At 36.4% G+C, this 17,665-nt stretch overlaps 1 protein-coding gene across 1 annotated transcript in view; it reads left to right on the top strand.

Annotated features, from left to right (window-relative positions):
• The first annotated feature begins 14,536 nt into the window (after positions 1–14,536).
• Positions 14,537–17,665, top strand: part of SPOCK1 (SPARC (osteonectin), cwcv and kazal like domains proteoglycan 1) — a 510,659-nt gene continuing 507,530 nt past the window's right edge. The window contains exon 1 of the mRNA XM_070933894.1: positions 14,537–14,725. Coding sequence (XP_070789995.1) covers positions 14,537–14,725 — 189 coding nt within the window. The remainder of the gene's footprint in view (positions 14,726–17,665) is intronic.

Below are 17,665 nucleotides of genomic sequence, written 5' to 3'. Positions count from 1 at the left end.
TTGTTTCAAAATAAAGGGATTTAATTCTAGAAATAGTCAGATATATTTATATTTAGAATAGAAACATTCAAATCAAAGGAAGCTAAGATAGACAGTGAATAACTAAGTAAACAACCTGTAATATTTAATTGTAATAATTAAATATTACAATAAAGCATGATGATCGGTCTCTAGGACTTACATCTCCTTATATCTAACATCTGATGTGTATGAAAGCTCACCGCTCTATAGAACAAGTCTACAATTTATTTTTATTCATTTTTTTGTATTTATAAAGTATATCAAATTCAGAAATTGCCCATCTCACTCAGAGAATGACTCTGGGAAGCATACAATTAAAACATACAAATTATTTCTAAATACTGTCTTTGGAAGCAATTATTCTTATTAAGATAATAATAGAATAATTGAAATTAAAGTATTAAAAATTAGGGGGTTGGCCTTCAAGGTACTAACTACACCTGCATGCTTCTCTATGAGCCCCAAGCAAGTTCACAGATCCAGGTTGTCCCCCAGCCTTTGGAGAATGTTCCAAAGGGTGGGGGCAACAGCAGAGAAGGCTCTTTTTTTGGACAGTCAAAAATCTTTGACTGATGAGGTCCACAACATACCTCCCTGCTGACTGGGTGGGACAGGCTGATGTAATGGGGTGAAGATTGTTCAGCAGCTAACCTGGTCCTATGCCATGTAGCGCTTTAAAGTCATAACTAATATCTTGAATTGGGCCTTGAAGCAAACTGGTCACCAATGCAGCTTGCCCATCCAAAACTGCATTCTGTATCAGCTGATGCTTCTGTATACTTTTGAAGGGCAGCCCTGTTTTTCTATTGCATTGCAATAGTTGAGATGGGAGATGACCAAGGCATGAATGACCAAACGAAGAACCTTCTTATTCAGGAGATACATAACACAAGTTGAGCAAAGGCCCTCCAAGTCACTAATACCACCTGCTCTTCAAACAGGAGCTGTGAGTCCAGGAGGATTCCCAGATGCACCAGGTCTGTTTGGGGTAGTGTGATCTCATCCAGAACCAAAGACAATAAATTCAAAGAGTGTAGCTAACACTGCCTGACTGATAAACCAGTATAAAATCAGATTTTTTTCCTATATCCTACAGTGGAACAAAACCTGACTCTATGCATATTGTTTTAATGTTTCATGGTTCTGAATGATTTACAATTGATTCCATTTAGCAGTATCCAAACTCTCTGCAAGAGGTATCTTTATAACAAATGTGGAGAAGATGCTATTGACTTATCTTGTCCTTAATGACTTCATCTGGAGGGGAAGAAATGCATGGATGATCTGGATCATGGGGAACTGTAGTCTGGGCAAAAGTCTTTACATAATAATCCAGTATAATAAGCACTGCCATATAATTATTATTCTTTATCTTGGTATATTAATGTCTTCTGGCACTGAGAATAGCTTTAAAACAATTACTTGAATAAACAAGAAATTATGTGTAATGTATACACACAGAATGAACAATGAAGCTATAATGGTTAACTCCATGCTTTAAATATATTGGATAACAGTTAATGAACATTCTTTTGATAAAACTATATATAATAACTGTCCTACATATACTTTCCATCATTATAATTGGAAATCAGAAAATGGTAAAAAAAAAAAAAAAAGGAAGATTGTTCCTATGTAATGATGATTAAGAAACATCTGTTTGCATATATAATAGACTGAATATTATCCAAATCAAATTTTTACAATAGTGTAAAAATCTGTTTGCATATATAATAGACTGAATATTATCCAAATCACATTTACAATAGTGTAAAATAAAAAAGCAATTTAGTTTATCAGAAGGTAGTTTAAACATCATATTTTAAATGATGAAAATTAAAATTAGAAAATTAAAATATATAGCAATTAAGAATAGGCTTATCAGTTTAGTACGTAAGAAACTACTGGTGGTTCAAGCATTATAATTTTTAAACCAGTAAATCAATATCTACATCAGTTAGGAACAGGTTAATGAATGTATTATTCAAATAGTTGGATATTTGAAATATGAAATCAGATTTATTAAATATCAATAGACTGAGCACCAGCCTGAGAATATGTCAAAATCCGGCATGTTGTCTTCCAAGGTTGGTGTTTTACGAAGTAGAGATCTTACCTTGCATAAAATAGCATGAGAAAACCAATCTTTCTTTGCATTTGTAGCTACTGATCACAATGAGCCCAAATTGATCAGCAGTAATCTTACAGTTAACATGCGATACTGCATATGGGATATATGCAATTAAGAGTAGTAACATGGTCTCTTTTTTGGTGTCTTCAAGTCAGTCCCTGAAGGTTTCTTGGCTGGTGTTTTGGAAGTGGTTTGCCATTTTTACTTCCTAGACTAAAGGGGTATGATGGACCCAAGGTCACCCAGGTGTCTGACACTGTGGTTTCTTCCCCAAACCCCCAAAACTTTAACTTTAGACTGTCTACTGTCGACCTCACCACATTCCTAAGAGGTCTATAAGGGGGCATACATAAGTGCACCACCATGTCTACCGTCCCTGTCCTAATGTTTCCTTTTATTTATTTCCATCTCATGTATTCTATACCTATATATGTTATCTAATACATGCTTGAAAAAATAAATAAATAAATAAATAAATAAATAAATAAATAAATAAATAAATAAATAAATAAATCTCCCTTTTTCTATCTGTTGTCTTAACTGGTATATTGAACTGGCTCTCGAACAAAGTCTACACCTTTTTATCTAATCCATGCACTTCTCAACTGAAGGATTGAAAAATCATGGAGAGTAGTATTTATGAACCATCTTTGATAACTATGAATAATAAGGTACATAGGTTATAACACATGATATGAAAAGAAAAAAATAGAGTGTGACTGTGAAACTAAGAGAAAAAGAAAGCTGATCATAGATATGGATGAAAGTGAACTGAACTTCTGGAGTGGAATTAATGAATTTTTATTTTATTATTTTATTGAGTTATCATATTTTAAAACTATCCATCTCTCTCATAAAAGGACTCTGGGTAGTGTACAAATAAAATATTAAAATATATAAACAGTATATAAAATTTAAAATTTAGAAAGCTGAGGATGAATTAAAAATCAGTGTTAAAAGTCAAGTAATTAAAAGGCAAAGGAGGGGGGGGGGCTTTCAGGTTCCTAACCAGCCCAATGGCTCCATGCTCCTCTATGAGGCCTGAGCAAGGTCACAGAGCCATGTTTTAACACTTTTCCAAAAGGCCAGGAGAGTGGGGCCTGCCTTACCTCTGGGCTCAATAGGTTGGGGGCAACAACACAAAGTTTCTCTTCCTGGACCTACAATTCAGAATTATTTAACCAATGGGGGTCTGCAACATACCTTCCCTGCCTGAGCTGGTGGGATGGGCAGATGGGATGGGGTGAAGATGGTTCCATAGGTTACCTGTATGTAGGGTTCTAAAATCTTATCCAATACTTTGAATTGGACCTGGAATATATTCAGAAAAATATAGGTATAGTTTTAATAAAGAGAAAAAATATTCGGTGTAGGTCTAAAAGTAGGAATTTGTATTTCCTAGAGCCGAAACTGCTTCCGGGATGAGAAGTGAAACGTCTTCAAAGAAAAAACCAGAAAGTCCATTTGCCTCTTGGAAAAGCATCTTTGGGTATTATCTAGATTGTTCAAGCTATATATGAAACTAGCTATCCATAGTTTGGTGACAATTGCATACTAGAATAACCAGAGTTTAGTTCTGGAAAAATCTGTGCAACGTTTTATTTTATTGATTTATTACATTTTTATGCTGCCCATCTCACTGTCAAGTGACTTTGGGCAGCAACATTCTGAGTGAAAGAGATCAGAGAAACAATATGTACTTAAAAGGAATGTAGTGAGAGAATACAGAAAAATTATTGAATGACAATGCAATGTTTGTTTAAAACAAGGCTCCCAAACATTTATTATATGGAAATAATTTAATACTACTTTAATAGTCCGTTCCCACAGAGAGGGTCTCCTCAGGGTGCCATCAGCCAAGTTATGTCGGCTGGCGACACCCAGGGGGAGGGCCTTCTCTGTGGGAGCCCCAACCCTGTGGAATGAACTGCACCCGGAAATACATAAGATCTCCGACCTACGGGTGTTCCGCTGCGCACTGAAGACCCTGTTGTTCCGCCAGGCAGGGCTGTCAATATAATAATTTTAAATTGGGGTATTTTAATTTTTGGGGTTTTTAAATCGGCCAAATCTATTTAATTATTTTAATTTTTAATTATTGTTGTGTCTTGTGTTTTTAAATTGGCTGTACACCGCCCTGAGTCCTTCGGGAGAAGGGCGGTATAGAAATAAAATTATTATTATTATTATTATTATTATTATTATTATTATTATTATTATTATTAATAGTACTATGAATAATAATAGCAGCAACAATAATATTAGATAGTCCCTTTGATCCTTGGGGGTTGATATTGTCCACTTTTAGGTTTAGACTGAAGTCTGTTTCTTTTGAATATATGACCTAGAGACTTTAGACTCTGGAATACAGATCACAACAATCCCTTCTGTCCCATTACTTGTGCCTGCTGCCATAGACTTGTTCTAATTGGCATCAGTGTTGTCTTCAATAACGTGTCCATGCCAGCTAAATTGCATCTGAGTAAACTAATTTTAGAATCCTGATTTGAAGTGCCTTCATTTAATAATGCCAGACAAAAGCATGATAGTACTTTAGTCATTAGAAAACAGTGCCCACTTGAAATTGCTGTCTGTAGAAAAGTAAGAGAAGGTTAAATTGATTGCTTTAGTCAAAGAAAAGATCGTATCTAATTTTGTTTCCATTTGGAAACCACTTCTGGTTTCCAAAAAAAAATCAAATTTTGGTTTTGGTTTTGCTGATTAGATAGATTTGTTGGTAGAGAAATCACTACCCTATGTTATTGTGCAAAAGTAAAAGGGTTGAGGCTGTGATGTTATTATCTTCTACTGTGCTAAAAAGAGTCTGGAGTCAATGTCTTTTTTCTCTTTTTCCCTTTCTACCCCACACTTTTCCATTTTCCCTTTTTCCTCCCCTAGTTTCCCATTATTTTCATTTTCTTTGTATTTTATATTCTGATAAGCTAATAAACTTTTTTAAAAAAATTAAAATGTTTCCTGCCTCTTTTCCAGTCACTGGTTAGTGTTAGAAAAACAGGGTAAATAGTATTGCAATTCTGTAATAACTAGCGGGATTTAGGTCTGTATCACATTTCAACATCTCGGGAACAATATGAATATTGTGGGCATAGCAAAACAAAACAATCCTGAGGAGGAGGAGGAGAAATTACATTAATATGTAAGACCTTGAGTTTGATTTTAAATTCTAGCACTCCCCTCCCAAGTAATCTTTGTACCCTGCACCTATGTTAACTTTAAACTTGACAGCTGTAGTAAAACCTTAAATTGACTCTTTTTTAAAAACTCAGGTTATTATAATTCATTAAGACTAATGAACTACTTGCAGAATCTGCTAATTTTGTTGAGTCCTATTTTGCTGCTCCTTTTAAAGTCAGAAAGATTTTTCCCACCTGGGATTATGCAATTTCAACATAAGATTACCTTTACTGCTCAGTAAGAAGCTAATCTTACTCAGAAATCTGAAACATATGAAATACAGTCTATGCTGCTCTGTCTTATCTGTGCATTAATTCCTTGTGTTGAATACCCATTTTAATTTAATTTTGTTTTAATTATGGAATGTACAGCAGGTGGGGACAGCATTCATCAAGCCTTTTGGTTGTAAAATCCTTGCACAACTCTGTGGAGTTGGAAGAAGGCTTGCCTTAATAATACCGAAGCTATGAATTAAGAGTTCAAGTCATACTCACTGTCTGTTCCTTTGTTTAACATGCTCTTCTTGCCTCCGAGCAAAAGAAAGATAAGGAAAGAATTGTCGTTCAGTGAAATGTGGAAGACTAGTTAAGAAACCTTTTTCTAAGCAGAAAATCATTTCCAGTGGATAAAATAGTGTTCTCCATTATTCTACAGCACAGCTAAGAATGCCAGAGCAACAGCCTTAGAAATCTAAGGAATGCAGAGAAAGAACAAACTATAATCAGTTTAATAAATATGATCTTCTGAGTATTCTGAATGGGAACATACATGTTCCAGTATCCAGCCAGCCAGATCTTCATTTACGTTTATTTCTGAAGCATTTGTACTAGTGAAAAAAAAAACTGCTTTTAAATAGAAAATTGTATCCACTTATTCTCTGAAGTCGAAAAGATACAATGGAACAGTAGATGAAACTGCAGCTGTGTACCTGAATGCCTTCTCTACAGTACTTTCACAATCTCTTCTTTCAATTAAATTTGTTCCTCTTTTTCTTTCCTTCAGTAATAGAATCCTTCGAATTAATACAAAATGTCCTACCTGAGACAAATATATACCAGTCCATTCAGTATCCAGAAGAGTTCAACAGAGCAGCTTGGTGAATTACACTTGGATTTTTTGGAGTTCAATTACATCCATTTCAGGGATTCTTGCTGAATCAATGGTGATGCTTTAGAAATCCTTCCTTTTATTTCCTGTTTTTATTCCTACTATTTTCTTTTACAATAACTGTTCCATGTAAATTGCTTTTTGCTAAAATTTAGATTTTAAGCAGGCTGCAGAAATTGTGGGAAATTAGAGTTTTGTTAAGCAGATTTCTCTTTCCTGGTTCCTTCAAAATGCTGTGGGAAAGTCAATTAGAAACAAACTAAACATTCAGGAAAGAATTTTCAAAAAATGCCTCCTAAGTGGCCTTGGGAAATGGCGAACAGAAGAGGAAAAGGAAATGTATGAGTTGAATTGTCTTTCTGGTAAAATAGACTATCCTATCCACTTCTTTTATATTAAAAAATAAAACAGATTCATCATTGAAACTATTCTATTGCATCTTAACTATGTATTTGTTTTTAGTTTTCTCATAGGAAGATAATACGTCAACTCACAATTAAAGTTGAAAGTTTGTTTTTGTAGTGGCCACTCACATATTTTATCTGAAGAAACATAGGTAAAAAATGGGCTTATTTGGCCTATCATGTGGCTTTCTTGGTTTGGCTGGGTGACACTCCATTCTAGGTCTGTTAACCCAGCTAGTAGTAATCTTGTTTTTCTTACTAATGAAAAAAAAAAAAAAGTGTTAGAATTATCTCTGAACTAATTGGTTTTTGAAATATTTTGCATTCTGTTTTAATGAAGAAAAAAAGGAAGGAAGAAAGGAAGGAAGAAAAAGAAAGAAAAAGAAAGAAAGAAAGAAAGAAAGAAAGAAAGAAAGAAAGAAAGAAAGAAAGAAGAAGAAAAAGAAAAGACAGCTTGCTTGCACAAAATTGTTTTTCAGAAATGAGCATTTTAGGAGAGAGGCACTGGTTCTGCTACATAATTTTATATCTTGGACTTAATTATAGTTTTTTTTGTTTGTTTGTTTTGTTTTTGCTGGGAGGGAAGACAGAGCCTTCAGTTATGTACATAACAATTTTTCCCTCTCCGTCTGCACCAATCCATGACATATGTATATTTTCATATTACTATTTTTGGGGGGGATGGGGAATGGGCATGCTGTTTGCCAGTTCTGATGCTGTTACACAGCTTTTAGAAATATTTTTTGAGTATCTGAGAACAGACAGCAGAAGTTCCCAAACAAGCCAGGAGCACAATCAATCACTTTATAACCACTTCATTAAAACCTTTTCTGCAAGGGTAGACCCATCCACATTCCCATACAGAATGCATACACCCCAAATATTGAAAAGAAGACAGAAAGAGATAAAGAGAAAATGCCCTCTTCCTCTACTGGCCAGGTGGATGAAAGGGAATTGGAAGATTTCAAATAATTCTTTGTGGGAGAAACTCAGCTTTTCCAGCACCATGCTTGCATCTTTTATAGCCTACACAGGTCATGGTATCTGTGCTGATTCTCACAATAGGATTTCACATTTGTCTGGGTTTCAGACCTTCCCTTCCCTTCCCTTCCCTTCCCTTCCCTTCCCTTCCCTTCCCTTCCCTTCCCTTCCCTTCCCTTTTCTTTCTTTCTTTCTTTCTTTCTTTCTTTTTCTTTCTTTCTTCCTTTTTCTCTCTCTTTCTTTCATTCATTCTTTCTTTCTTTTTTTCTTTTCTTTCTTTGAGGTGTCTGTTTTCTTCTCCAGGAAATAAAGCCCTTGTTTACTTGTACCTGTCATTAAATAATGAAAGAGAGATGTTGAGTTTGTTTGCATTTATCAGTTCTTAATGCTCCCAGTTGATGCTTTAATCTGTATTCTTCAGCTTTCTTTCCTCTTGTTCACCTTCCCCACCCTTTCCCCCATTTTTTTCCTAGTCAGCAAGTAATGGGAGGATACACTTAAAGCATGATAGGATTCAGAGAGAATATAACAGAAGGATACATATAGAGTATGCATTACTCTAGAGACTTTATTGAACCCACACACACACACATAGAATACAAATCATGCACAGTATTGCATGCCAATGTGGTGTGGTATATTACTCGAGTCTGTACAATTTCATTTTTTAAACTCAGTTAAACTATAGCACCATAAAGATTGTAAAGTTAAAACAAAATTTTGCTTTTTTTACTTTATGCTTTATGCCCATTTACTTGGAAAACATCCTTTTTTAAAGTAATAATGATTAGATAGGAATATGCAATCACATTTACAAGCAACAACATGTTTATCAAAATATGAAACTATGGTATTGAAAGCCATATCAACTTTGTTCAGAGCCAACTCCTGAACAAACACCTGACTTGTTCACACTGTCTTCATCACATAATTTAAATCAGGGTTTTCCAAAGTGGCCAACATTGACCCGCAAGGGACAATGAGACCTATTCAAATAATCCATTACTATTTGTACTATATCTTTTAAATTATTTTCATATATTTTCATATTTTCAAATATTTGGGGGTCAGTCTGAAACATCATGAAGAAGTTGATGAGCTAAAGAGTTTGAAGATCCCTGCTTTAAAACCTTGGGGTTTTATAAATAAGGAGCTTGATTCTGCTTCATTCTGTAGTAGCCAATCTATGTTACTGTTATTATTATTTTTTTAAATTGGTTTGGCAATAAAAACAACTTATTTAGGCCAAGCCCTTAACTCTGCTGCTACTATAGGTTTAAGTTTATAGAGAAAGATTTATTACTGAACCCTGGATTTATTACTGAACCCTTTGATACTTCTGGGCTATGAAAATTGGACTTCAGTCCAAGACTCAATCCGTGGCTACACCGTTGTAGAAAGGAGACAAGATAATATTTTTGATCTTACCAACTTTAAGATTCGGATATCATCTTCAGCAATGCTGGTTAGAAGAAAAAAAATGGGAGCCATTTGTAAAAGCTAAGTGGCTAGCGAATAAAGGTGATGGATGAAATTGCCTTCAGCAGGAAAAGATGTTTTTCTGACAATCTGTGATTCTGCAGTCATATTTATAACTGAGTAAATTATTTAATTTATCATCAATAGATTACCACAATCTAATCATACTTCATAAACTGTTACTACACATAACTAATGGGTAAGCATGAGCTTTTGACTCTATAATATCAGTGGTTATTTTTTCATTGTTTTTAACATATTTAAACTTTGCTCTTCTATTTTTTTTTTCTTATAAACAGTTACCAGAAAAGTGTGAACTGCCTAGGGAACCTTCAACCTGTAAATCTGTATATTGCTAACCTAAAACAAAGCAAGTGAATATCTTGGATCTACCAAGAAGCAACTTCAGTCATTACCATACTGCAGCCTTAAAATTTGCCACTTGTTGAAGCAGTCCCATATTTTTGCCATCACAAAGATTCTCACTAATACCGAAATCTTTGCTGCACCATTCAATCTGCTGACAATACATTCAACAGAACCCCCAGGGACAGCGGAAGTCAAACATTTCTAGGATCTGTACTGGTTTAATAATGAAACTCCCTTATACATCAGATGATTTTATTCTGCTCAAATCTCAGCACTGGAATTAGACACAGTTGTTGGAAATAAATCCATTCTTACATTTACAGGCAAAAATGTTTTAGTACTACTGTGAATGATAAATAGCTGTGATGTTCTGCAGCTGCTGAAGTATGTGAATTACTGTCAAAGATTAAACTTAGATCTCAGGCTGAGTAGGATCAGAAGGGATTAGTAGTATTTGAAATATGGAATTATGTCATAATTGGGTAAACACAAAAATACACAAAAAACTGTCTTCTGCAAACATTATCCACATTACAGTATCTAGACTAAACAACTAAAGTGTCTTCTTGGAAAATACAGATTTAACAACAGTATAACCTTATAGTTATTGCTACATTGAAGATGTACTAGAGTACCATTTTAAAAAAAGTTTTACATGTTTTATCTATGAATGACATAGCCCTTTGGCATTTATACTAAAAGTAAAGAGAAAAATTCTGGACCAATATAGTTGTGAGTGTATAATAACACTAAGTAATGATCAAAATACTGTAATGTGAAGCTACCTTTCCATCAATTTTCATAATCTTTTTGACATGCATTTAGCATGGAAAACACTATAAAGTGCACAAAACTCTCAGCACCACAAATAATCAAATAATGAATCCTCTGGGCAACAATCTTGACTCTGAAATTAAAGTTCTTGGTAGAGAAGTTGTTACTCCAGCTTAGAATTATGCTATACTCATATTATTTAGAACTGGAGGGTACTTCAGAGGACACCTAGTGTTGAACTATTCTCAACATAAGATCTAACTACATCAACCCTAAAAACAGTAATCTTCAGTATGAAAAAGGTGTATTGGCATTCAGAGGAGCAGAAACAAGAGAACTTTTCTGCAGTTCTTTAAAGCATTCATGTCTTTGAAGTACATTTTTGAATCAAATCCAAACTGTTGCAGTCAAAATAATCTATTTAAATACTTATAGTTCATGATACAGTATAAAGTATTACTATTATTATGGTTGGTCTCACAGTCAGTATTATATCACAGGCATGGCCCAGATTTTGATGGTTTTGATGTTTCCATGTTCAAATTTCTCTTCAGCCATTTTCTAACTCTTTGGATACATCTTTGGATGTAACCCGAAGTTGGACTAAACACATTCTTCTTCTCCTTCTCCTTCTCCTTCTCCTTCTCCTTCTCCTTCTCCTTCTCCTTCTCCTTCTCCTCCTTCTCCTTCTCCTTCTCCTTCTCCTTCTCCTTGTTATTGTTATTATTAATCACACAGTCAGCTGGATATTTAGACTGGATTTGGCATTTTTGCCCACCTATCAAGTCCTTTTCAGGGACCTGGGGTAGGCAATTTTCATTCATTCATTCATTCATTCATTCATTCATTCATTCATTCATTTTCTACAGTCACCTAACTCAACCAAGTAACTTATAATTTGAGTTACAAATTATAAAACAATTAAAAAACATTTAAAACAAAATAAATAAGTACAAAGAGCAGCTGTGATGATTAATTAGCTAATGTTAAAGCCAAGTAACAGGGCCCTTAATGCCACATTTTCAATATGTCAATCATGGCAGTTATGACTTATGGAAGTGACTATCTGTTTGTGATTATCTAACAAAATGAAATTCAATGTAGAGAAAAGTAAAGTCTTACACTTAGGTAAGAAAAACCAAAAGCACACATATAAACTGGGGGAAACCAGGCTTAATAGCAGTGACTGTGAGAGGAATCTTGGAGTCTTAGTGGACAATCAGCCAGCAGTGTGCAGTAGCAGCTAAAAAAGCCAATGCAATCCTAAATTGCATTAACAGAGGGATACAATCAAGATCAAGTGAGGTACTAATACCACTCTATAAAGCCCTAGTAAGACCACACCTAGAGTACTGCATCCAGTTTTGGTCACCACACTATAAAAAAGATGCAGAGGAGAGCAACCAGGATTTTAATTTAATTTAATTTAATTTTAATTTCCAATTTATATACCGCCCTTCTCCCTGAGGACTCAGGGCGGTGTACAGCCAAGATAAAAAACATAGAATACAAATATTAAAACATTTAAAAATATATATAAATTTTGGCCCGAAAGTTAAAAAATCACAGACTAATTAAAAGAATTTTAAAATTTCTTCTTAAGCCAACCCGGCTTGCTGGAAAAGATGGGTTTTCAGGGAATGACGGAAGGCATTGAGGTCATGGATTATCCTGATCTCTGGGGGCAACTGATTCCAGAGGGTGGGAACCCCCACAGAGAAGGCCCTCCCCCTGGGAGCCACCAGCCTACATTGTTTGGCTGATGATTAGGGGACTGGAGACTAAAACATATGAAGAACAGTTACATGAACTGGGCATGGCTAGTTTAGAGAAGAGAAGGACCAGGGGAGACATGATAGCAGTGTTTCAACATTTGAGGGGCTCCCACAGAGAGGAGGGGGTCAAGCTGTTTTCCAAAGCACCTGAAGGGCAGACAAGGAATAATGGATGGAAATTGACCAAGGAAAGATTCAACCTAGAAATGAGGAGGAACTTTCTGACAGTGAGCACAATCAATCAATGGAACATCTTGCCTTCAGACGTTGTGGGAGCTTCATCACTTGAGACTTTCAAGAAAAGATTGGACTGCCATTTGTCAAAAATGGTATAGGGTCTCCTGCTTGAGGGGGGGGTTGGACTAGATGACCTATAAGATCCCTTCCAACTCTGTTAATTTATTAAAAAATCCATTAAATAGGAAACTCCAACATTTCTGAAGATCATCAAATTGGGGACATCTGCTATAGAGAAATCACATCTGCATATAAGTAGCTGCTGAATTCAATGGACTGCATGGTAATGTAAATAAATGTTAATACAACAAGGCAATTCATTACTTTCTTTATTAAAGAATTTTGCCAAATGTGTTTTTTACCCCCCCTCCCGTTTTGACAATTAACTCTCATTTGAATGCTAAAATCACAAAATAAATCACATGGTGGTTTACTGCAATCAGAAGAGGACTGTTCCAGACAGGACTTTATATTGGCTGAATTCATATACTCTCTAAGCCAAGAATTTTTATTGGGTTTTATGGAACCAGCTTGGTGGCCTGCTTCATTTGCAAGTCCGAGCCATAATAGATTGCACAGTTCAAACACTGCACAAAATCAAAATCAAATTAGTCACATTACGGAATATGTGAATCAAACCTGAAAGATAATTGGTACCACTAGCATCCATGGAGGAGGAGGAGGAGAAAGGGGTCCAGATGATATAATCAAGCAAATGATGTATACAGTATAGATAGTATACTTTTCTAAGTAGTTACTACATACTACTTATCTACTTATAGTAAGAATAGTATCTACTCGTGTTAGATGCCGTGATGCAATTGCATCATTTTATTATTTTTATGACATCATAAGAGCTTCTAACAGATACCTAAAATTATTTAGATTCTATTTAAGGAGGAATACAGTATGGCCTGAATGTTAGACGCAGGCCAGGTTTGTACACTTTGCTCAGTAATTTATTTTTATATACAAAACCAGCTACGGCGCTTTGCAAAGGATGGTTTATATTATAACGCAACACATGAATCCAGGGAACTGCAACCTGTTCAATAAAGCAACAGCCACGGCTTCGGGAATCCTTGAACCGGACCCGAGGATGAAAAGCGCATCATCCGAGGCCAAATGCTCCCAGGAGCTCCAAAAAAAAAAAAAAAAAAAAATAGACTGGCCCCCGAAGGCAGAGCCAGCCAGTCCCAGGAAGAGACGGGAAAAGGAGCCCGCTCGCTTTCTGCTCCCAGCAGCGGCAGTGCCGTAACTCGGTCACTAAGTGGCGCCAGATTTCGACGCTTCGCCGCCGAGCTCGTCGGAAAGTCGCGCGCGCACACACACACACACAACCCCAAGCCCAACACTTCGACAAGCACGCACAAAGCAGCTGGGCGAAGCTTTAGAGCAAGCTTCCCAGTGGTGTTTTTTTTTTTTTTTTTTTTTACTCCGAGCCGAGCCGAAGAGGAGAGGGGACGGGAGGGGGGTTAAAGGGTGACTCGGTTTACCCCGAGACGGCCGGAAAAGAGCGACGCAGCCCCTGACGGCGAAGCATTTCGGCTGAAGGTGAGTATAGAACTAGAGCATCCCGGCTGGAAAACTTGCAGGTGGCTTCGGCCGGCGGATGGGGCATCGCGCGCCCGCTTCGCTTTGGTCACGTTCTCACACTTGGCGGAGGGGCGGCTGCTCCGAGCTTTTAGCCGGGAGGACCAGGCGGGATTGGGAGGAGGAATCCCACCTGGTCGCCTCAAACTTTGCAGAGAATCCAACCGCTGGTAGCCTCTAGGCGTCTGCCGCTTGCTTGGCACTTCGGTTCCCCTCGCTCGGTGGCTCTGCGCAACGGCGTGGGCTGGTGTGAGAGAGCCAGCTCCGTTGCCCAACATACCTGACTAACCCACGTTGTCCCTCCTATGGTTACTCTCCCCGCTGCGTTTTTGAAGCACTTGTTTGTTTGGGTTTTGTTTTTTGTTTTTTTAAGTGGCTGACTGAGCCCGGTGTGTGTGTGGTGGTGGTGGTGGATATTCGGCTTCCCTTCTCCGCATCCTTCCACTCATCCTTTCTTCCTCTTTTGCCAGATGTACAGGATATTAGCCGTAGCGCTTTGGTGTTTTCTGCAAGCAGAGGGCAGGCATCCAGAGATCACCCTTCGTAGCAGCAGCAGCAGCAGCAGCAACAACAACAATGGCAATTTTTTGGACAATGACAAATGGCTGAGCACCGTGTCCCAATATGACAAAGATAAATATTGGAACAAATTCAGAGATGTAAGTTGTATTCCTGTGCCTATAGGTACAGTGTGTGCCTTGCTCAAAACGTATCCTGGGATATATATATATATATTTCTCTCTGCAAGGGGCTCTTCCAGGGAGAAGACATGGTTACATCTGCTGTGGCTGATAGGATTGGAAGGAGGTTGACTGCCCTTTAAAAATCACCTGGGTTTTATTTATTTATTTACTCTGTGTGTGTGTGTGTGTGTGTGTGCACGCTTGTATGTGTGTGCTCACGCACACAAGCATGAGCGCTATGGTATGCTTTCAGATAAGTGATTAGTTTTCTTGGTCTTCCATTTCCATTTAAGACTTCCAGGAACTTTGCTGGTTTGCAAAATTAATCACTGTGAAATCCTGCCAGTTACCTACAAAACTATTTACAGAACCCCCATCTTGGTGAAGCTTTCTGTTGCTGTGGGTGGTGGTAGGGAGACCAGAAGCATGCTGTTCCGGGCAGTTGTGAAAGGGTTCAGTTTTTTTCATTTTTCATTTTTTTTCAAATCAAGTATGATCATAATTCAGGAACACTTTCAAATATATCTTCATTTATAAGTTATGTTATGACACAGCATATCATTTTGTGGCAGGGCAGCAAAATATATTCTAAGTGAAACTTTAGGGGAAAATGAGATATCTGCCTGGGAAGAGCCTGGGAAGAGAATGAAATGGGATGGGTTTTGTTTGTATTGACTATCCATTAACAACAGTATGATCTTAACCACTTATAATTCCCTAGAAGAGTCAAGTCTGTAATGTTATGTATCCACTATAGGTGAGATGGTTTGTCAGATGAACAACAGAAGAGTAGTTGAGTAGTTGTTCACCACAGAGTATTCTGACTACAATAGTGATTGTGTTGGATTGCAGTAGTTAGGTGTTCCACTTATCTGTATCATACATGATCTTGTGTAGAGGCCCAGTCAAAATATTAAAATGGAGTCAACTTTTCTAGTTCTACTTTTAAATTACCATAATTACCATATTATTTTCCAATTGAATTGAGCTACAATATAATTCAATCTCCCCTGGTCATATTTTTTCAGTTTGGGTATATATTAAATGTATGATACATTTCAGGATGTATTAGAGGTAAAAGTATCAAGTGCAGTCCATAAAGTCGGACATGAATACTCTTTTTATAAAGTCCATGAAGTATAAATTGCAGCCTTAATCTTTGAGAAAAATTGAATTTAAAGATACAGTAGAAAGTGATTACTGTATATGCTTTGATGTCCATCTTTGAAATAACAGTATTAAGTTGAAACATACAATCAAATGTCTACTATGTGACAACACGATGACATTGAAAGCAGCTTTAAACAATATAGGGGTATCTTTTCACCAGAAATGTTATTTTTGAAAGTTACAAAGGAGTCATTGATCAAATCTCATATAAAAGTTTTCAATGATTCAATTCTCTTTAGCCATGATTACTTAGTCATAAATAAATAAAATAACGTGGAAAACAAATATAGACAAAGAGTTAACAAGAAGATAACCTCAGCAATAGGTTCAACATACTTCAGTGTTTTTAAGCTTTTATCAGGATGCAGACATAAAAAAGTATGTTGAGGTAAATATGGGGAAGGAGTAAATAAAACTTTCCACTACTATATTATTTTTCAGTAATCAATTCATAATTTATCTGTTCATGAATGCTTATCTGTATCCTAAACAACAAGAAGAAACAGATTCAGTTTTCTTCTAGTTTGCAAATCCTTTTGCATTTTTCCAGTTCCAGATCAAGAAGTAAACCTGCATGAGGTTAATTGGTAAAATAAAGATTCTGAGATTGTTTCATAAGCCTGCTTTGCCATCTGTGTAAACCAGCCAGACACTATAAATTTGGGAGAGAGGCTTCCAGATTGCAGTGGCATAGAATGCCTTCTGAAATGGTACCAAGGAAAGGTGCTTTTTCAAAGCATATTTAAAAATGGGTACAGTATAAGCCACTATATTTCCTTCAGTAAAATGGTCTGCACAGTTTATGGAAAATAATTCACTATTACACATATGAAGAATATGCTAATATGCTGAACAGTGCTTACTGTTAGCTGTAGTCTCAACTGCTTCTTCTATAATGGTAGAGCAAAGCTATAATGGCAAAGCTGGGTATTATTTTTCTTGTGATTGCAGAAGCAATTTTTCTTTTGGGGTTGGAAAGAATAGTAGAGACATTATTTCCTGAAAAATGTAATGACTTCTGGCCAGTTAAAATGAACAATAGTTTGAGCAACCCCAACTCATTTCACTGGGGCTTATGTACCAAATATTCTTACAACATTGATCCCATTGTTAAATTACATTTTATCTCAACTGTAGAATGAGATGGAAAATTTGAGCTCAGACATGTTCTTATGAATACAAGCATTCCTTGACTTACAATGATTCATTTGGTGACTGTTCAAAGTTACAATGGCACTGCAAAAAGTGACTTACAAGTGGTCATCACACATATGACTGTTGCAACATCCCCACAGTCATGTGATCAAAATTTTGGCTTTTGGCAAGTGGCATCCAGCATCTTGGGGGTCATGTGATCGGCATTTGCAACATTCCTAGCTGACTTCTGATGAGCAAAGTCAGTGGGGAAGCCGGATTCATTTAATGACCATTTGATTCATTCCATTTGTAGTTAAACAGTGTTTTTCTTAACAATCAAGCAAAAATGGTACTGGACCTCTAAATGTCTTGGAAAATACTTGAGTTGGGGTGCTGTAACAGAATCTTGAAGGCCTGTCAAAGCTACTCTCTATTTCAATTTGTACTTAATCCAATCAAAATAGAATAGTTTGGAGCTTTCTACTTTCCCAAGTCTGAGGTATGTTTTTTTTTAATTAGTTCCACATTCTGACATTCCATCACACTTGTGTGTTTTCACTTAGTCATGTGAATTATCATCAATATTAAAAATTAAAGTCTCCATTAAGT

The sequence above is a fragment of the Pituophis catenifer genome, unplaced genomic scaffold (genome assembly GCF_029215685.1).
Source record: "Pituophis catenifer annectens isolate HBS135680 unplaced genomic scaffold, rPitCat1.0.hap2 SCAF_2, whole genome shotgun sequence".
Taxonomy (NCBI): domain Eukaryota; kingdom Metazoa; phylum Chordata; class Lepidosauria; order Squamata; family Colubridae; genus Pituophis; species Pituophis catenifer.
Note: the sequence above shows the minus strand (reverse complement) of the source record. Positions and strands in the feature narration are given on the sequence as shown.